The sequence below is a fragment of the Lithobates pipiens genome, unplaced genomic scaffold, assembly GCF_037356315.1.
Source record: "Lithobates pipiens isolate NorthernLeopardFrog02 unplaced genomic scaffold, aLitPip1_a1.2 Scaffold_19, whole genome shotgun sequence".
In the NCBI taxonomy this organism is placed as follows: domain Eukaryota; kingdom Metazoa; phylum Chordata; class Amphibia; order Anura; family Ranidae; genus Lithobates; species Lithobates pipiens.
Genome location: NW_027507764.1, coordinates 247,117,031 through 247,140,046, shown reverse-complemented (window position 1 = coordinate 247,140,046; position 23,016 = coordinate 247,117,031). Strand labels below are relative to the sequence as shown.

The window sequence follows — 23,016 nt, the reverse complement described above, 5'->3', positions numbered from 1 at the left end:
TGCCTCTGCTGTCTTGCTTTCTTCCCATAGTGTATCCTGATGCCATCTCTTTCCCAAGTAAGTGATGCACATTCACCAGGCCATCCACTTGATGTAAAAGAAAATTTGATTTCTCAGACCAGACCACCATCTTGCAGTTTTGTTACTCACATGCCCATTATAAGCATATTTAGCTGTCGACATGGGTCAGCATGAATACCCTGACCAGTCTGCAACTACACAGCCCCAAACACAACAAACAGCAATACGATTTATTCTGCTTTCAACACATCAACTTCAGTGTCATGTTTTCTTGCTTTCTAATATATCCTTCCAACTTTCAGATGCCATTGTAAAGAGATAATCAATGTTATTCACTTAAACTGTCAGTGGTAATAAGGTTATGGCTGATCGATGTATTTTGTTCTCTGGAAAAGAGAACAAAGTAACCTCTGAAGAACCCAATTAATGTTTTGTTTTAGTCTTGGCCTACAATACATAATGACTGATTATTAGTTGCTGTAGGATAAATATGATAATCTTAGAGGAGAAGCATACACTGAGAATGAAAGCTTGCCTATAGACCAGAGTTGCTGTACAGTTTGTCAATATCATACAAATAGCTGCAAGAATGTCTAAAAATAAATGTTATACCTAATATTCTCTAATAATAATTTTGTTTTCAAGGCCGTAAGGAGGGTGTATTTCATTATGATCGCCACATGCGATACCAGCTAACATACATCAACGCTCAACATGCGTGTGTTCAGGATTTTGGTGGTAAACTGGCTACAAGAGACCAGTTATTACAAGCACTGAAGTCTGGCCTTGAGGAATGCCGAGCTGGCTGGATCGCGTTGGCAGAGGTGGCTTACCCAAGAATAAACAGTCACTGGAACTGCGGGTTTAATAAAACAGGACTAATATCTTATGGCATCAGACAAAATCCACATGAAAAGTGGGATGTGTTTTGCTTTAAAGATGATGATGACTGTTCACCTTATGATCAGGTTTATTTTGGGGTGCCATTTGGAACATTGGAAAGCCAAACAAGTAACCCATCTCCTACCTCTGTACCAGAGACTACTGAATCAACTTTTACTTTGGATCCATTAGCAAATTCTTTAAACTCATCAACTTCTATGAGGAATGTGAACTTCCTGCAGAAAATGCTGATGCCACAGCCATTGGCAGAAGAAGCATTTGAACTTCCAGACAGGCTTTCTGAATATCATTCTTCCACTGAAAATGAATTAGTAGAAAATCAAGAAAAGATGTCTGTAAATACAGACCTCAGTAACCCTACACAAAAATATAAAGATGATCAAAGAAGCAATTACAAGAATGTTCAAGTACCCAAGCTGGTTTCATACATAAGGGAATTAGAACTAAATTCTTCAAACAGAGGACACACAATAAGTTCCCTTAGAACTGAGGCCACTAGTAACATAATGATAAGCACAACACCTTTACAATCTTTTCCTAATCGGCATGATATAAGAAATCCAGGAATAAATGAACACCTATTAGACTCTCAGTTCTTTGGAATAAAAGAAATCGATAATTTGTCTTTGCAGTCGCTACATACAACTCCCTACAGTTCTGATTTGTTTAGTAAGCTATTTGAGTCAACAAGCAACATTGTTTCAGAACAAAAAGTTATGCCAGAAATAGGTAGTAAATCAAGTGTAACACCAGTACCAAAGGCCTACTTAGCCAATAACTTCCAAACTGAAACTATCCCGTATATGACAAATGAACCCATAATATTTGCAACTCAAGAAGACACAACAGCAGAGAATGGTTTACAAAATTCTCCAAATAGTACAAATATTGCAGCAGAAATTTTTTCTGGGACAGGACAGGATTTTATCATAACAGAAAACTCAAAAAGTACTCCATTGACACCCTTGGCCACTGGAAAACAAGTGGATGGTAAAGCTGTTGGTGAAAACGCAGACAGTTTTTACACCAACATGTTTCAATTGCAACATAAACTAGAAAAGGATGTTACAGTTGACTTCAACAGTGTATCAAATACTAACGGGCCAAAAATGTCTATTGGTCTTCAAGCTAATGAGTATCAGCCAGCAACAGAAAACAAAAGCCAAGCAGAAAGTGTTTATAAGCAAAATGAAGTGTTTACTGTACAATCCACTACATTTAAACCCGTAAATCTCCAAAAAACAGATCAGTCATTTTCACCCTCAGAAAGTAGTAGGCTTTCATACATGATTTTAACATCCATTTCTGGAAAACACAATACAGCCCAGCTGAGTAAAAATGAAAGAAATTACTCTTTGACCGGGCATTTAACACCAAAGGAAATTAGGACAGAAGATGTAATATTTTCAGCCACGGAACAACCAACCATAACATACACTCATAGGCCTGTGACTACACCTGATACTGTAGAGGAATTTGCTTCCACAATACAGACAGATACAACAACATATTCACTTTTCAGTCCTTCTCCGCAACTGAAAGGAACCATTAACCCAGAATCTAAGGTGGATGTAACAGACAAACATGTGGGTAAGCAGAAACATTAATCTAGTCCTAATGTAAAGAAAAAAAAAAACAGCTTATATATTCTATTTAACAGAGATTTGTACCAACGATTTTCTAGAGGTACTCAAACCAACTTATTTTGTTTCAGGTATGTGTGGGGGCTTACTGAGAGGACTATCTGGGCAGTTCAACAGTCCTGGATTTCCACAGTCCTATGAAAAAGATATGAATTGTTCATGGGTCATCAAAGCTCCACTTGGCCACAATATCATTTTGGAGTTTTTGTCCCTTGCTATAGAAGCCCATAGGAAATGTGAATATGACTATGTAATTGTGTATGATGGAAAGGAGAGTAATAACAATGTGTTGGGCAGGTAATGTATTAATAAACGTTTATTTTTTATTTTTTATGCTTTCTTCACAAATGAAAACTATTAAAAATGTAATTAAATTTAATTCAACTGCAGAACCGTGTAACAAGAGCTTGTGCTACTCCTAGAGGCCAATTTAGAAGCTACCTAACTCTGAATAAATAGTATTTTATAAACCTTATAAACCTGACTTTAACACAAAACATAAAGATTTGCTATAGGGAACATATACATTATGCCTAAGCAGTACCCTGAAAAATCCACCTTTTGTCTTAAATTCTTATTGAACAATAACGGTGCAGTTACTGGTAAGTGATGGCACCTAGGTACTATTGTGCATACAGCCTCATGGCTGTATCTATCTATCTATCTATCTATCTATCTATCTATCTATCTATCTATCTATCTATCTATCTATCTATCTATCTATCTATCTATCTATCTATCTATCTATCTATCTATCTATCTGTCTATCTATCTATCTGTCTATCTATCTATCTATCTATCTATCTATCTATCTATCTATCTATCTATCTATCTATCTATCTATCCTAAATGCCAAATCACACTTTATTTAGATTTTTTTTTTTTAGGAAGAAGGCAGTGTTAATTTGGAACATCCATAGCCCATTTAGTATTGGGGAAGGGTGTAAATCAAGTCCAAGTCCTAGGTATTTGCTTACTAACAGGGTTTCATGTAGAAAAGTAGAACCATACTTATCTAATTCCAACTCACTCAGAACGTATTATTTGTTTCCAGTACCACTGGATGGCTGGGAACATTCAAAATAAATGAAAATGGTTCCCTGTGCATTAGAACATGTTGGACATAAGGGGCTAGTTAAAAGTATGAACTTCAGAAATAACACATTTGCTTTGCCATAAAAAAATGCTGCTCTTGAGCTTCCTAATGTGATTCAAATCCAAAGAGGCTCTTGGGAGCTGTTTATAATGCCTGCTGAGCACCCCTAACCATTGGGCCCAAAAGTGTGCAGTGAGCAGAACAAATTTCACACCGCTGTGTTTGTCAAGGTTCGAAACCTTTCAAACTGGCCTGAACATTGCATGCAAAGGCTGGGTTACAACAGTCTATCAACTTACACTGACTCCTCTGCAAGAACACAGGCCAAAACAAGCACTGTATGTTTTACTTGTGGTTTCTGTACTGATTTACATATCTTCAATTTTCTATAATATCAGTTATTATCTTTTACCTCTTGTGACCAGGTTTTGTGGCTCCCAACCTCCCCCTCAAATGCGATCAGCTTCCAATGTGGTGACAGTGATAATGAGATCCGATTCTTCAGTAGAATTGGATGGGTTTTCTTTACGCTTCAGTACAATGCAGTCCACCTCTGGTAATGTTGACATCGCTGTTCAAATAAACCCTAATGTTGAAAGAAAGAGTTTATAACAGGGACTCTTACCTTTATTCTATATGTAAATTTTATATATTCTTTGATTGTGAGGGTTTAAAGTATATTAGTTACATAATTACATAGTTGGTAAGGTTGAAAAAAGACACAATTCCATCAAGTCCAACCTGTGTGTGTGCTCTTTTATGTCAATATTACATTGTATATCCCTGTATGTTGTGGTCATTTAGGTGCCTAATAGTTTTTTTTTAATTATCTATGCTCCCTGCTGAAACCACTACTTGTGGAAGAGAATTCCACATTCTTACAACTCTTACCATAAAGAAGTCTCCAGTTTCCAGTTAAATCGCTTTTCCTCTAATTTTAGTGCATGGCCGCATGTCTTTTAAACCACTTTAAGACCGACCTCTTTTTTAGATGTAGTGTTTACAAGTTAAAAACTGTTTTTTTTTGCTAGAAAATTACTTAGAACCCCCAAACATTATACATTTTTTTCACTTTTTTCTAACATCCTAGAGAATAAAACTGTGGTCGTTGCTATACTTTCTGTCACACCGTATTTGCACAGCAGTCTTAAAAAAAATACACTTTTTTGAATTAAAAAAATAAGGCAACAGTAAAGTTAGCCCAATTTTTTATTTTGTAAAGGATTATGTTATGCCGAGTAAATTGATACCCAACATGTCACAGGTCAAAATTGCCCTCTCCCGCCATAGATAAAAGCGATCTCATGACAAATCCACTGCAGAGACCACTTTTATCTTGTATCGGACTGCCGGCCATGTCTATGTCAGCCCAGGGGACAGACGCGATCGCCTCCGCCTTCGCCGCTGCTAATTATACCATTTTCATTACTAAAATCTTGTATATAGTCCCTTATTATCCCTTCCAAGAACTTGAAGACTATTGATGTTAGGCTAATTGGTCTGTAGTTCCCAGGGATATATCTTGGTCCTTTTTTTAAAGATTGGAGAAAAGATAAATGTCGCACCATTCAGCTGGTGCCATACCAGACAGTAGACTGTTCATAAAAAATAGGAAAAACGGTCTAGAAATTACTTGGCTGAGTTCCTTAAGGACCCTCGAGTGCAAGCCATCTGGTCCTGGTGATTTACTTATGTTAAGTTTTTCAAGTCTGTTTCTGATTTTATCCTCTGTTAACCATGTGGGTGCTTCCTGTGATGTGTCATGAGGATAAACATTGCAGTTTTGGTTACTGAAGCCCCCGTTTCCCTTGTGAAGACTGAGAAAAAGAATACATTCAAAACCTTCATAATTTTTTATGGGGCCAATATGATCTGTCCTCCCTCTTTTACTATTTATGTACTTAAAGAATTTCTTGGGATTTTTCTTACTCTCCTCCACTATGTGCCTTTTATGTTCTATCTTAGCCGCCCTGATTACACCCTTTCATTTCTTATTGCATTCTTTGTACAGTTGGAATGCTGATGATGATCCTGCAGCCTTGTATTTTTTGAAGGCCTTCTCCTTTGCTTTTATATGATACTTTACGTTGGCATTAAGTCACCCAGGTCTTTTACTAGCTCTTTTAAATGTATTACCCTTTGGGATGCCCTGGCTAATATGCTCCTAAAGCACACCAATTTTCCTCTGGGTTCTTTGTTCCTAGGATTTTATCCCATTTAGTATCTTCTAGCAAGGAGCGTCGTTTCTGGAAGTTAGCTCTTTTGAAATTCAGTGTCTTTGTATTCCTTATGTTTCCTATTTATGTGATTTATGCTGAAACAAATTGACCTGTGATTGCTGTTTTCTAAGTTGCCCCATATCTCTACATCCGCCATCAAGTCTGTATTGTTAGTAATCAGTAGGTCTAGTAATGCTTTGGTTCTTGTTGGTGCATTTACCATCTAACCCATGAAATTGTCCTGTAAGACATTTAGGAATATCATTAACAACAAAAAACTTGTTTTAGACTTGGAACCCAGGGACACACACATGCTGTCATTGAATGTCAGTTCAATCAATAAGCACTGGCAGTTTTAGACAGCATTCATCCCTTGGCTTTGAGTCCACTGCAGAACTGTTTTTCGGTCCTTGAATGCCCTCTATGGTCACCTTTAGCACATGGTTCTCTAGACGCATTTAGGCACCTGTGACCCTTTAGTGATTTGACCAATATTTCAAGAGAATAAGAAGGCTTGTACCTCTAGCTGGACAGCATCCCCTGAAGAAGCCCGATATATGGGTGAAACATGTTGGGAATTCTATCCTTTTATGCTGTAGCCACAAAATCTTGTTGATTTGTACTTGCCGATTGTTGTGTTTTTAACATTTTTTTTATTTTTTATAAAATAAAAAAACTTTCTTATACAATATAGTTGTTACTATTTTTCAAACTAATTTGCACCTTAAAAATCCAATTCCTTCCTTCTACATATAATCTATTAAGGGATGTGGTGCTATTACTAAGTTGATTCGTCTGTGATCAAAAAACTTCCCTTTCAAAGGTGATGTGCTGTTGTTTACTGCTAATTTAATGTATTATCTATAATGCATAAATGATGTAACCTAGTATGCTATAGGGGATTTTGCTTTATCAATTGAGTTAGCTGTACATCGATAACTGATCCTGCGTACACCTGTCAGTTTAACCACTTGCCGACCAGCGCACGCCGATGTACGTCGACAGAATGGCACGGGCAGGCAAATGGGCGTACATGTACGTCCCTTTAAATTTGCCGCCCTGCCATCGGGAGCGCGCCGCTGGCGGCGCGCTCCCGCGCTGGTCGGGACCCCCGTGAGTCCGGTTGCGGGACCCACGGACTCGATCGCCGCGGGCATACCGCCGATCGTCTCACGGAGCGGCCAAATTAAGAAATGCCGTTGTAAACAGCATTTCTCCATTCTGCCTAGCAACTAGTGACGCTGATCTCTGCTCCATGTGATTGGAGCAGAGATCAGTGTTCACTAAATGAAAGCCCAACCCCCCCACAGTTAGTAACACACCCCTAGGAACACTTAACCCCTACACTGCCACCCACTGGTTAACCCCTTCACTGCCAGTGTCATTTACACAGGAATCACTGCATTTATATAGCAGTGATTACTGTATAAATGACAATGGTCCCAAAAATGTGTCAAAAATGTCCGATGGGTCCCCCACAATGTCGCAGTCACAATAAAAATTGCTGATCGCCGCCATTACTAGTAAAAAAAAATAATAAAAAATTATTAATAAAAATGCTATAAAACTATCCCTATTTTGTAAACGCTATAACTTTTGCGCAAACCAATCAATAATCGCTTATTGTGATTTTTTTTACCAAAAATATGTAGAAAAATACGTATCGGCCTAAACTGAGGGAAAAAAATGTTTTTTATATATTTTTGGGGATATTTATTATAACAAAAAGTAAAAAATAATGCGTTTTTTTCAAAATTGTCGCTCTATTTTTGTTTATAGCGCAAAAAATAAAAACCGCAGGGGTGATCAAATACCACCAAAAGAAAGCTCTATTTGTGGGAAAAAAAGGACGTCAATTTTGTTTGGGAGCCACGTCGCACGACCGCGCAATTGTCAGTTAAAGCGACGCAGTGCCGAATCGCAAAAAGTGGTCTGGTCTTTGACCAGCAAATTGGTCCGGCCTGAAAGTGGTTAAAGTACATATACTAAACCAAATGAATACGAAGCCTCTGTGGGGAATAAACTCCTCATTAAGTTTTATGAAGATCTGGCCTATTGCCAAAGTTAAATGTAGTTCCACGTATTATAACTGCTGCAATATATGATGTCTGGGATGTTCACTAAAGTCTTTTTTTTACTTATGTTTACTGAAGTCTTCACCAAAGGCATAGTCTCATGGGAAGGGGTAGTGCTGGTTACTGATTATAGTCATAGCCAACATAAATCACTCAGAACCTTGTAAGAAAGATCTTTTTGACAGAAAACTCTGCCCCTTGCTTTATTTCCTGGAAAGCAAGATGGCAGCACCTATAAACATACTTTATTTTATATTCTCTGATAAAATGTTCAAGATAAACAATGTGTATTTAAACAACTTTTTTAAGTAACTCTCTATTAATACATTTGTTTAAAATTGAGTAGACAAAGTACAGGTATTTAAAAAATGCATCATCACCCTCCATCAATGTGTTGGTATCCTTAGGCATTTTAAACAGTTAATATTTTTATAAGGTATTCGCCTGGTTGGGGGAAAAAATAGCTTGGAAGGAATAGTTGAAGTGGACTACCAGGGATTTCGAGGAAACATTTGTCCTAAGCATTGGAGTAACAAGGATGCCAAAGTCGTGTGTCGCCAGCTTGGCTTTCAAGGACCTGCAATAGCTACCAGGTATCTTTTTTTTTTTATTAAACTCTATCACTTTTGTCTTGCTTGAATTATGGATTATTTTAATGAAACCCAACCTTACATACAGTAACACATGCTTGCTTGATCAAACTTTACATTTTCATACTATTTCATACTAAACAGAACTGACAATTGCAGAGAACCAGTGCCAAGGATATTTAGCAGAGAGAATTCTTAAAATCCCATTCTTGCCCTATTCAACCACAGGTATCTGTCCACAACAACGGATGTGCTATATATCACAATAGGTGGCAGCTAGCAATTGAAGAGAGAATATGGTCTATGTACTGTACAATAACAACAAAGGACTCCCTCAGAGGTTCACCCGTCACTGCAAACCAGTTTCCAAACTGCAATTTTTACATATGGCAAGCATCTTCTGTAGTGATCCAACAGATTACTTCAGATATCCTCCACAGACAACAGTCAATATATAAGTTGAAACAAACTCAGTAACAAAAGTTAGTAAATCTAAATATAAACCAATTTTTTTTTTTTTTTTAGACCAATATATTTCAAATTCGATCCTTAATTAGCCCATTTAGATTTACTCAGTCTTGCACAGGCAATTTAGCCTGTGGGGTGTAAAAAAGAGGGCATTTTCTTTTCGGTGTCTTTAGGCTTCTGAGATGTAAATGCGATGCTAAACAGATCATTACACTCTCCAAAGAAAAAAATAGTAGTTTTAATTGTAGTTCCACAGACCAGCTGGCAAGCCAATGTGTTACACAGCTCTATTATGTAAAGATCTTGTGGGTCTTATGGTTCCACAACATGTGTTCTACTCTTGCCTTGTTCAGCACAGGACTGCTATAGGTGCTGGCCAGACTCATCTGCTGATTCAGCTAAATGGCTAGATTTCAGATGATTTCAGATGTTTGCAGAATTTTCAGATGATTACAAAATGAGAAAGAAGTGTGTCCAGGTGGTGGGAAAAGGTAATAGAATTCTAAAGTGTATCTTTAGAGGGATTACCAGAAGGAGAAATAAGGTCCTGATTCCCCTACATACAGTAAATCTTTAGCTAGACCTCATTTAGAATACTGGGTCTAGTTCTGGAAAATGTACTTACAAAAGGTATTGATAGGAAAGAAGCAGTCCAGAGACAGACTCCATGAGTCCAGAGACAAAAAAAAATAAAAAATCTCTGGGGGACAAACATATCAGGAGAAACTTCTGCAAAATAATATGTACCATCTTCAGGAAAGAAGGGAAAGGAGAGTTTCCCTTCTGCTATAGGCATCAGTTGGTCTCACCTGATGATTAATACAATCAGCAAACAGCTAGTCCCTGCCCAGCCAGGATATCTGTCTCTCATTCATGGTGCAGCCAATCAGAAAGGTTTACTTCTCTTACCTTGTCTTTTTAAACTCAGTGCAGCTCCCAGCTCGTTGTCCAAGCAACACAATTGCAAGTTAGCTGTTGAGTCCTGTATCTGCCTATTATTCAGCCTGCTTTCCACCTGTGTACCAATTTCTGGTTTACTTCCTAACTATCTGAGTTTGCTAACTGCTCTGAGCCATGACTTTGTTCCTGGCTATCCGAGTCTGCTACCTACCCAGACTCCTCCCTTTTTTCCTGGTTCCCTGCGTCCACTGCGTAACCTAAACTCTGACCTTTCCTAGGTGTCTGCAACCAGCTTTGTCTTCTGGACTGTTACTGCAGCATGCCTTTCTTCTTCAGACTCACTTCCTGGTGTCATCTTGTCACCAAGCCCCTTTTCTTGAGTAGGGTGAACCTAGGGGTCCAGCTGACCCTTAGAATCCATACACATCAGGAGATCCTATGCTACCTGTTCTTACATGGGAGCATCAGCCTAACTGTAAAAGAACTTTTGCAGCGCATTGGCAAACACATGCACGCATATGGAACTTGACTGATTGCAGGTGCACCAATGTGCATGCACAAAGGAATATGCATGCTGGCGGGAGCGCATCCACAGTTCCCTTTGGCACCAGACGGCCCATTTAAAGAACGGTCTGACCCTTGCTCAATGCTGACTGGTCTTCAGCTGTTTCCATGTGACCTGCCTGTATCCTGTTTAAATCATCCGTTGCTGACCTGGCTTACCACTGACATACCCTTTGTATTCCAATTACACTTCTGACTACTGGTTCCTGATTCTGGCTTATCCCTGATGTTGCTACTGTCTGATGCCCTGGTACTTCGCTGCTGACTCTGGCTGATTCTTTGACTTCACTCCTGTTTCCTGTCTGGCTCCACACCTCCTCCAAGCACATGAGCTAGCTTCCTCTTTTCCAAGCTCCATTGAACACAATACACTCCTGGCTCCTATCTGCTGGAAGCTCTGGCAAACTGCATTTCCTGAAACTGCAAGCCTGGTGGAGTTCCTCTTTAATCTCGGCTGATCTACCCAGCATCATCACAGTTCCAGACATAATGTTCTGCCTGAATCTACAAGTCTATGACTTCTGCCAAATGCTCTGCAACTTGTACCTACAGGCACTAGTGTTCCTCCTGTCCCTTGGCACCCTCTATCTCACTATCAGTGGGGCCTAGGCTGGAGATACAAAGGAGGCCTACCTCGTCACTTCAGACTACGACCAAGTACGTGACACTAATTCTGTGAGTCCTCATACTACCTTGAGGCCTGATCTGTCGTTGGTGCCCTACTTTACTGTAAACTGGCTGTTCACCTACACTTCTTGGATAGTCCTATCACCTCTTACAGTGTAGCTAGAAGAAATATACAGAAAGGAGGTATAGTCTGGATGATTTTTTGCATCACATCCCCAAATATATGCGAAAAAACATACAAAAGGGGCAAGGGATCTAACCCTTAGGGACTTTCAAGGTGCTGATATATCATAATAGAAACGATATCAAGCAGAAGGAAATAGCGTAAAAATAACACCAATTTTTATTATACACAAGAGATATAAAACAATGTAAAAAATAAGTAAAAACACTTAATCACATTCTTCGATTAAGGATTTTGATACAGTTTATGGAGCTTATAAAATATACCACTCAAAGAGTGGTATATTTTATAAGCTCCATAAACTGTATCAAAATCCTTAATTGAAAAAAATGTGATTACGTTTTTTTACTTATTTTTTACATTGTTTTGTATCTCTTGTGTATAATAAAAATTTGTGTTATTTTTACGCTATTTCCTTCTGCTTGATATCGTTTCTATTATGATATATCAGCACCTTGAAAGACCCTAAGGGTTAGATCCCTTGCCCCTTTTGTATGTTTTTTAGTGTAGCTAGAAGGTCCACTAAAGATATTTATCGCAGAACAAAATTTACCATGTCGAAAGGGATACCATAAAGAGGAAAATGGGCTGTAATTTTGTTCAGGCTTTTGCAGATACTATGAAAAAAAATGCAGAGCTAAATAAAGATACACATACATAAACATGTCACAAACCATATTAATACATATAAAATGAAAGTAGTAGTTATAAAAACAAAAATCCACTCAAGTGTTAATCTAAGGAAGTGGTCTCGAGAGCCACTAATATAAAGTGTAAAGTAATCAAAAGAAATGTCCACGCTCTCAAATGTCCAAACAGAGAAGAGTGAGCCTCTGTTTGTTAATTCATAGCATAAAATGAAGAACACATTGATAATAGTCTTCCACCAAAGGAAAAGAAAAACCCCATCAAAACCAGTGTCCACCTCTTGTGCATATTAGGTACCTTACCAGATGTATATGACGATCCAAAAGCATGGTCATAAAGCACTCAAAATAACACAGCCACCTGTTCTTCATAGATTTTCAGATAGACATTATATAAAGCGCCCCTTATCCACCAAAGGTAAGTAATATACAAGAGGGAAGATTCTCATACTGTAGTAAAATCAAGTCCAGGATTTTATTAAAGCATTAAAAAGTGCACACTCACATAAATGAGAGTTAAAAGAGCCGGTTCACAAAGTACCATAACCGTTCAATCAGTAGATATTTCCTTCGTAAGGCCACGTCTGGAATCGGTGTGCATGGTGACGTCGCTTCTGCTGGACCTGCCAAATATATTTTGCCGTAGTAGACATCATCAGGGGGAGTGGCTTTAGGAACTATAAACAGCCCTAAAATTGTATGCACAGTTACAGTAAGTCAAAGTTCGCTATGTTTTTAAAGCCACCCTGACTTATTTTTTCTGATTTGTCAGGATTATTGGAGAGGATACAGTGTTATCAGCAATTTCCTCTGTTAACTGCAATGGAAGTGAGGCTGTACTGGAAAACTGCAATATGAAAAATTCTGGTACATGTGATACCAAAGAAAGAGCAGGTGTTATTTGCCAAGGTAAAATAATGATTGCATGCTGAGGACAGTGAGTAGGTTATTATGTGTGCTCTGTTCACTCACATCTACTTGTTATATATTTTAGTTTTTTATACTTTGATCAAATGTATACTTATTTGTTTTATCTTTATTGCAGTGAAGCAAAAATGGTATGTCTAATGTTTGTTTTATATTCGTGACTATCACATACTGTATATTCCGGCTTATTTAGGAATATGTGCATGTTGGTAATTGTTTTAATTTTGCACACATGTAAAGTTTTATGTAAGATCTTGTATTTTTATTTTGTTTTATGTATATTACTAGCACGAGTCCCCCCAAATTCCCCTCCCAGCAAAATTCCAGACTCCTTTGAGCACAAACTTCTACTCCAAATCCTCTTCCCCTTCCAGCACAAATCTCTGTGACCCCAACCCCAAATCCTCCCTCCCAGCACATATGCCCTCACCCCCTTCTAGCACAATTCCCCCCAACTCCAATTTTTTCTACTACAACTCTCCAGACAAATCCCCCCTCCCAGTACAATTCTCCTCTTCATATCTAGGCAAAACCTTTCCCCTCCAATTCCCCCTCTTCTAGCAAAAATCCTCCACCCTATACAATCACTCCCCTTTTTTGCACAAATCCTCTCCCCTTCCAAATTAACCCCTAACATAAATCTCCTTAGAAACTCCTTCCAGCATAAATTCACTCGCAGCACAAATTTTGTTAACTGCCCCCTACCGCCTCATATGCCTCCCAGTGCAATTTTCCCTACCTAAAACCCTAAAACAGACAACAGATCAGCACGGCTCAATATGAGGGAATATCTCTCCTCCTGGCCAATGAGGAGCCCAGCTTCCCTCAGCTCTGACGTGTATTGTTGTTAAAGGCAGCCAACAGGGAGCCTGTACCTCCAGAGGGTAAGATCGTGGCACTAGGGACCCAGGACACCTGTCACAGATGTTGGTGCTAGCACTCCCCTACCAGGTGAATTTGTGGAGCCAAGGGCCAGAACTTGTTTTGGCACCTGGCTCCGGGACACTCTGGACAGGACATTCGCAGAACACTGGAATTTTGTTGGAATCCCAGGACTGTCCCACAGAATCTGGGATGATTGGGAGGCATGGTAATACAATGACATGCACGTACATATATGTTTGACAATCTGAAAATGTCTTTGGGCCAGGTTTCAGCCATAAACATGACTGATTAGATAGAAAACCAATTTCAATGTATGCATTGGACACCAAAGACATGGGACTAACATATATTGATGGACACACTAGAATAGAGGACTAGCATTCAGGGTAAGTTTTTATAACCTGTCTGATTGCATTCTTCCCCAAAATATTGGCCTGGGACTGTCTGAAGCTTCCCACAGACATGACATAGTCACCCAATGTGGTTAGACACAATGGAAAGTTTTTTTCCTAAATCATTTTCATCTGTTGCATCCATATTCCAGAATTATGTTGTAAAATCATCAATGTCTTCCTAATTTAACATATTTATTTATTTGCTGTGTAGTGTATGAGTCGTGTGCAGCTTTAAAGAACGTTGGTGTGCAAGAGTCTGGAGTCTATATGATAGATCCAGATGGTGTGGAGGAAGGGGTGAGCCACTTCTATGTAGAGTGTGATATGGAGTCTGACCACCTAACAGGTAAACTTCTAAATTATTATTAAATAATATCTAAAGTCAAAACTTTGTTTAGTTTTTGGACAGAGAAGGGGAGGGTAAGACTCACTGTCAGGCTTTTATTGCTGTGTTAGCACTAGATATATCCACCCTCTCTATTTCTCCTGGTGACAATGGTGATGAACATGATGGGAAAATCTAATATTTTGAGCTTTCATTGGAAAAGGAATATAAAGGAAATCTTCTCATTACAATTTTTGTTTCGATGACATGGGGTACATTTTCCTTACTTTGAAAAGACTACTTCTTGTGTCACTAACACAGGAAGTTAAGGTAGTCCCCCCCCTAATGAGACATATGGCTTTTTAAAGTAAAGACATGCAGTCAGACTTTAGAGTCATCATTTTTATTCTATTTGATTAGTTTTGTTTTTGTTGTGTTATTTTATTCAGAAGGCTTTCATGCAGGAGCAATGCAAAGTGTAGAGATAAGAAATTAGAAACATTTAGATGTTCCCTATAAAATAAGATGAACTAAAAAAAAGTAACTAGCAGTGGTTCAAAGAAGCAGAATGAATTATTTACTACAACAAATGGCACAGATCTGAGGCACACCCAGTTTTACGTGGCCTGGAATTATAGACACTGCTAGCATGGAAATAAAAGAAAAATCTTGGTAAATCATGAATCCAGATTCACTGTATGTACTGTATGTAGCCACAAGTTTACTCACCCAGTATCTTATCAGAAGTAGCTCATATTTTCTTTAACAAGCCCATAAACAATCTTGAAGCTATTGGACATTCTCACACAATAGCACAGTGGCAGAAACTCCTATAGGCACAAAGAATTCTGTAAAATACCCGATTTCTAAGCCTGCTACACGTCTTCTGTGATTCTATTTAGACAAAATCGGAAGCGCTGCCTGTAAAATGGTAATGGAAACCATTGATTTGTATACATCTGAAGCATAATCTGCTATGACATCAATAAATAACCTTTAGTATACTGTAAATGTCTAATAAATATTGTATACTTTATACATTTTCATTTACGGTAGTTCAAAATCCTGTTCCATTTTTGGCTAATGCCCCTTTTCCTTTATATCACTTTTATACAAAGACCTCAGAACATCAAAAAAAGACTTTTAAAATTAATTTTGCAATCCTTTATCAGCGCATAACATCCTTAAAGCAGTTATATACCAAAATGTATGTCTGACATTATTCGCTATATTCATAATTTTAATATTTTCAATAGAGACATCACTTAATGGTTGCAAAAAATAATGTTAAGTGATAGATTTCTTAAAAGCAGCATCTTTTATCTTGCATCTGATGTGATCTAAAATATGACCCCTTTATTGAAGCTATTGTGCATGTGCACCTGGGACCATTGTTGCATTATATTGTACTCTGTCCAGCAGTCATCTCATACAACTGACACATTGTGAGATAAAAATGTGCCCAGAGGGAGTGTTCAGGGCACATCCCTGACATGTATCCTAGTCTCCCTGTAGCTTTATGTATAACATCTGTACCCTCATCAAACATTAATTCCGGGCCACCTGGCTGTCAAAATGAGCTTGATCAACCCAGTTGGTCCCCTTGAACACTACATACACTATACACTATACCCCTTATTTTTTTTTAAAGTCTTCCCCAGGCTCCTTTGCCTGCATTGTGCTGTTCCTATTACTTTTCTTATCATCACAAGGGCTTTGATAATTAAATTACATTTAAAGCAACATCTCTGAATATAGATGTTACTTGTGTAGCAGTGTGTTGCCACTAGTTACTAAACCAAATCACCCTGCTGCCAGATCTCCATATATCACCTGAACAGACATTTGCTTTGTTTTTGTTTATTGGGGGATATAACTTGGTTGGGGAAAGGGGTATATGGGATGCCCATCTATCAAATTACTTTGCCATCATAATTTTAATGATGCTCATGTAAAACATCTACAGTCTCTTCCCTGCATCACCATGCAGATTATTGTTCTTCCTCTGCGTAACTTCTGCAGACTTTTGCTCCCAGGAATCCTTACCTTATTCTGCAGCACATTATGTTTCTTGTCACATCCTCTATATGCAAAAGATCCCACTTTAAATAGTCTCTAATGCTGAATTTGATTAGATGCTGCTACTAGGCCAGAGGCCTGCAGTACCTCTCCCCGGAGGCCTAGTAGATTAATAGCATGTGCTGAATGGTGGCCTACTGTTTCCAAATCCAAAGACATGCAGGTAGGTTAATTGGCTTCTGTCCAAAATTGGCCCTAGTATATGAATGGGGACCTAGGATTGTGGTTTCCTTGAGGTTAGAGACCAATGTGAGTGTGCAATGTACAGGGATAGGGACAATTGTAGACACTCACTCAGGTTGAACTTGATGGACTGGTGTGTTTATTCAACCTTACTAACTATGAAACTATAAAACTATGAAATCCTGTGCCCTCAGGCCGCATCAGTTTGACACTATTCACCGCAGTCTCTCCTCTGATCCAGGACTCCTCATCAATGACCATGTAATGATGAGGACTTCATCCATGACTGTGTAAGGAGGAAGTTCCCTCACAGACTTCCTGACATGTCTCCACATCCAGCCCTCCACTCTGGTACACTCACCGACCTTTCTCTGCCCCGAGTCGATGATGGAGAACTTAACCGGACTGTACATAATGACAGCTTCTCCTGCCCTTCTGCTGCAGAAACTCCTCAATGACCGTGTAATGATGAGGACTTCACCCATGACTGTATAAGGGTGAAGCTCCCTCACAGCCCGGGCCTCCTCCCACAATCGGTGCACCCCCCCAGATGGAGGTGCCCTCCTGCTATTGTCTAGTACTCCATTCTCCACTTCTCTCGGTTGACAACTCCCCCCAGTGGCCTGTTACCTCAGCTTATATGGAAGGCCTGCCCCCTGCCAGTTCGAGTTGGGGATTGGTCAGGGCTCCTTGCATTAGCTACCTGCCACTCCAGTTCTAGGCTCTGCCCTCTTCCAGAACATTCTCACTGGAAGCAGGGGAGGCGTCTCAGAATCAAAGCACGGGTGGTCACACCCACTGCTACACTAACCACTCCCTGCCCCCAGATCAAAACAAACAGGCCTAGCTTGCAGCATAGGCCTGCTCAAAGTAACCTGTACTGACAGTTCCTTACCAAAAATCCTCACTCTAGCACCTACCTATGGTAGATGGTGCTATATTCACCCCCCACCAATTTACAGCTGGTCCCCAGCTGTAGAAAAAAAGTTAATTTCCAAAAATGATCTCCTGGGCCCAGGAGTGAAGGCATCCCATATCAATTGGTTGAATAGGGGATAGGGTGAAAACTTGGACAGGGCTATGCACAAATAAATTAAGTACAAAAGTATAAAAATATAATATGTACAATCTGTTCACAAATTCACATTATAGAGCATAGACATCCTAACTACAGGTCCCTGCAGCTAGGTACATACAAGTGAAAGCAGAGCACTGCTCTCTTGGGAAGAATACTCTGCCTATCACAGTTCTTTATCTGTTTCTGCGGTGAAGATGGACAGCTGTCACATCCCTGGCGTCCTAAAAGAAGACACAAACACAAAAGCTTAGTAATTTACCACTGAGAGGGGGTTATAATTCTCCCATTGGTGAAACATCAATTTACATTTCCTACATGTATTTACCCACCTGCTGTCACTCCACCAGGAGGGATCTAGGTGAACCTCCTGCAGAGCAACAGGCAGACATACATGTGAAACCAGATAACCTCTCCTTGCTCCTGAGTGAAGGAGTCCCTTTCGAAGTAGCAAAGAGGTTGGCAGGGACAGTACCCCCTAGTGTCCATGATGCACTTTTCCTGCCATCAGGCACCCTGAGTGGCAGGCAAAGGACTCTCCCTGCAAAATAATTTGAATTGTCAGTGGAGAAAACCACACAGGCCCTGCCCTGTCCTTGCAGTCCCTGTGGCCGCTGTTATGTGGGCTGCACAGCACAGCAGTCCTCCTCACACATAAATGTGTGGATCTGGAAACCTCCACCGGCTATCCCCTTCTCCATTCCAGCACTCTGAGTGAACCCCAGTCTATGACCCGGCCCTCGCTCACCTCATCCAGCTCACCTGAGGGGTTCTCCCTCCTCCTGCACCATGGGCTTCTTCCAAATGGGCACAGCAAGAGTCTTACTTGAAGCTCTTCAGGGATATCAACCGGAGGCTGCACACTGACTCCTGCAACCCCCGGACCCCTAGCCAGGCCACGGTTCTCGGCAGCAGTCTTTTCTTCCGATATGTCCTGGACCTCTGAGGTGAACATACCTGATGGCAGCTCTCCTTCATCCCTGGCAGGTGATCCTTGGCCCTCTCCTGCCCTCCGAGCTTCCTGTGGTTGCGGCATGCACAGTCCTGTGAGCAGGTGGATAGAATAATACCTCGAGTCCAGCTGCACTGGCCCTAAGCCGGTAATGGCTCTCCACAATGGCCGCACCGGGCCCAGGCATTCATCCACGATCATTGGTATATGGCACCTGTGGCATTACACACACAACCGCTCCACTCCTCCGATCAACCCCAAGGCAAGTCCTCCACAGAACTCCAGCCAGATGCCGGTGTCGACCAGCACCCGATCCTGCATTTCAGGTGACCGCTGCACAGTGGTTGTCATCTGACCACCCTCCGCCATCTTCATCTGCCTCGTGTCTGGCATGCAGCACGCTGATCTCTCTCGCTTTCCTCCACTGGGGCGTAACTCCGCCCACACACTCATTGGTTCAGCGTACAAGGAACTGTAAGCAGGCTTCAAGCAGTGTGCACTGTAGTGACACTTGGTGGCAGGTGCAGATGGATTGTAGGCACTGTCCAGGCATGTAGTTTTTAAAACTGCGTCACAGAAGCTGGAAACTGAAGGCAGGCAAACTATACAGCGATCACCATTAACGTAGTGAAGTCTCTCCTGTAAGATCCTACTGTGTGGGACTGACTGTGCAGCATTCCATCATAGACACCCCTCATTGCATTCCATTACTAGGGGCAACAGTAGACATTCACAAAATCATTTTATTGTGTTAAGCAGGATTAATAAAGTCACTTTGATTTTCTGCAATACAGTGTGTAATGTCTGCACTATACAGAGCGATGAACATATTTGCAATCTGGACTGCGACCGCTTGCCGTGGTTGCCACAGGTGATAGCACATGGTTACAGTCACTGGTTGCAGGGCTTATTGCTGTAGTAAGTGTCCATTGAAGCAAATGGGTGCAGGGGCGTGATGGTAGCGCTGATCCTGGATGGTTGATATGGGCAACAACACTTGGCAACAAGTTTGGATTAGGTTGCTATGGGCAACAGCACATGGCAAAAGTAAATTTTGAAGGCAAAACACAGTCCTTTCCTCGTTATACCAGAAACTTTGGCAAAACAGGCAAAGTCCCCCTTCTCTGATGGTTGCTAGGGGCGACGGCTAGCAGGTTAACCATGAAGATCTCGGTGGGACCTCCAAATGTAGCGGTGTGTTGCCACTAGTTACTAACATCCACCAAATCACCCCACTGCCAGACCTTCATATATCACCTCTGAGACAATGAACAGTCATTTGCTTTGTTTTGTTTTTGTTTATTGGGGGGGGGGATATAACTTGGTTGGGGAAAGGGGTTTCAATTTACTTTGCCATCCTATTTATAATTTAGAACATTAGTTGAGCCTTGAAGAAATGATGCACATGTAAAACATCTACAGTCTCTTCCCTGCATCCCCATGCAGATTATTGCTCCTCCTCTGCGTAACTCCTGCAGACTATTGCTCCCAGGAATCCTTCCCTCCTGCACAAACTTATTCTGTAGCACATTATGTTTCTTGTCACATCCTCTTCTATATGCAAAAGATCCTACTCTGAATAGTCTCTAATGCTGAATCTGATTAGATGCTGCTACTAGGCCAGAGGCCTGCAGTACCTTTACTTGAAGGCCTAGTAGATTAATAGCATGTACTTAACGGTGGACTACTGTCTAGTCCAGCCTGCAAATCCTGCGCCCTCGGGCCACATCGATTTGACACTATTCCCCACAGTCTCTCCTCTGATCCAGGACTCCTCATCAATGACCGTGTAATGATGAGGACTTCATCCATGACCGTGTAAGGACAAAGTTCCCTGAAAGACTTCCTGGCATGTCTCCACATCCAGCCCTCCACTCTGGTACACTCACCAACCTTCCTTTGCCCCGAGTCCATGATGGAGAATTTAACTTGACCGTATGTTCCAACAGCTTCTCCTGCCCTTCTGCTCCAGGAACTCCTCATCAATGACTGTCTAATGATGAGGACTTCACCCATGACCGTGTAAGGGTGAAGCTCCCTCACAGCTCTCCCAGGCCTCCTCCCGTGTTCGGTGCACACCCCCCTGAGGGGTGCCCTCCTGCTGTTGTCTAGTACTCCATTCTCCACTTCTCCTGGCCGACAAGTCCTCCCAGTGGCCTGTTGCCTCAGCTTATATGGAAGGCCTGCCCCCTGCCAATTCCAGTTGGTGATTGGTCAGGGCTCCTCATATGAGCTGCCTGCCACTCTGGTTCTAGGCCCTGCCCCTCTTCCAGAACATTCTCATTGGAAGCAGGGGAGGTGCCTCAGAACCAAAGCATAGGTGGTCACACCCACTGCTACACAAACCACTCCCTATCCCCAGCTCAAAACAAACAGACCTAGCTTGCAACATAGGCCTGCTTAAATTTACCTGTACTGACAGTTCATTACCAAAAATCCTCACTCTAGCACCTACCTATGGTAGAGGAGGGTGCTACACCTGTAAAGAAGTAGCAATTTCACACTGGCTGCACCACCAAATATGGCTCTAATGTAGAGAACACGACCCCCCAAATTCCATCAAGAAACTGACATTACCAGGAATGCCAATCTCATGTACCCTGTATCTCTCAGTGGCTCCCTCTGACAACCACCACATCACTATAGGACACAGTGATGTGCTTTACAAATATTTCTTCTGTGTCACCGTTCCGCAATAAGTGGTGTCCCATTGAAATTAATGAATGAGAAAAAAAAAATGCTGGGAGGAGGATAACTCCAGTTATATGACCTGTCAAAGTGATGTGGGCAGCCTCTCCTCCAATCAGAGAGAGTTCTCTACAGCGTTATGCAAAGAGAATTGAACTCTGCTGTCTCTACACTGCCCTTTTATGATTGATCATTATGAAATTTTATGAATGATTATTAAAATGCAGAGCACAGTATGAACTAAATGCTGCAGTGTCAGATGGATAGCAGATAACAACTCGGCCCTGAAGTGTAACCTCTTAACATATGCTAAACAGTGTAAACACATCTGATCTCCTCTTCTGACCTCTAAAGAGCAAACAATTACAGTACCATTCAGACTATGGACCTCATATCAATAAACTGATTATCCAACTCCCTTGTTTGGTAGGAATGACCCGAACACCCCCCAGTTCGGTTTGCATCAGAACATCCAAAGATGCTAAAAAGTTTGTTCGAATGTGCAAAAACCATTAAAGTCTATGGTACATGAATGTGAAAAATCAAAAGTGTTTATTTTAAAGACTTATATGCACATTTTTGCTCTAAAAAGTGTTTGGGGACCTGGGTCCTGCCCCAGGGGACATGTATCAATGCAAAAAAAAGTTTTAAAAACTGACATTTTTTCAGGAGCAGTGATTTTAAGAATGCTTAAAGTGAAACAATAAAAATTAAATATTCCTTTAAATATCGTGCCTGGGGGTGTCTATAGTATGCCTGTAAAGTGGCACAGTTTTCCTGTATTTTGAACAATACCACAGCAAAAAGACATTTCTAATGGAAAAAAGTAATTCAAAATTGCTTGTGGCTGTTATGTATTGTTAGGTCCAAGCAATAGAGATGAAAATCATTGAGAAGAATGGCATGGGTCCGCCCCCAACCCATTACAAGGCTCTTTGGGTCTGGTATGGATATTAAGGAGAACACCGCACCCAAATTTTTGAAAAAATGGCGTGGGGGGCCCAGGCACTATATACTCTGAACAGAAGTATACGGCCTGCCCTATATACCCTGCAGAAAATTGGACCTTAAGTTTTGGTGGTGCCAGAACACTAACCCCTCTTAGTTACTCTTGTTGGGCACAGGAACTTGCCCTGCTGTTAAATATTATTTCAAAAACTGTAATTACATGTCCGTGTTAAACAGGGGCAGAAAAATTTGGCCTTGGGTGGTGGTGCCACAACACTGTAAGCCCTCACATTTACTCTTGGTGGGCGCAGGAACGGGCCCTGCTGTTAAATATTATATCAAAAATGTTTATTACATGCCCCTGTTAAATAGAGTCAGAAAAAATAGGCCTTTGGTGGTGGTGCCACAACACTGTAAACCCTCACAGTTACTCTTGGTGGGAGCAGGAATGGGCCCTGCTGTTAAATATTATATCAAAAAGGGTAATTACATGCCCCTGTTAAACAGGGGCAAAAAAATTGGGCCTTAGGCAGTGGTGGTGCCACAACACTGTAACCCCTCACCGATACTCTTGTTGGGCGCAGGAACGGGCCCTGCTGTGCTGTTTTGGGTTTAAGACTGC

At 40.8% G+C, this 23,016-nt stretch overlaps 1 protein-coding gene across 1 annotated transcript in view; it reads left to right on the top strand.

The window, feature by feature from the left end:
• LOC143996683 (uncharacterized) overlaps window positions 1-23,016 on the top strand; it is a 78,793-nt gene that overhangs the window by 7,832 nt on the left and 47,945 nt on the right. The window contains exons 2-7 of the mRNA XM_077491887.1: window positions 667-2,514; window positions 2,639-2,864; window positions 4,089-4,219; window positions 8,394-8,550; window positions 12,710-12,846; window positions 14,356-14,490. Coding sequence (XP_077348013.1) covers window positions 667-2,514; window positions 2,639-2,864; window positions 4,089-4,219; window positions 8,394-8,550; window positions 12,710-12,846; window positions 14,356-14,490 — 2,634 coding nt within the window. The remainder of the gene's footprint in view (window positions 1-666; window positions 2,515-2,638; window positions 2,865-4,088; window positions 4,220-8,393; window positions 8,551-12,709; window positions 12,847-14,355; window positions 14,491-23,016) is intronic.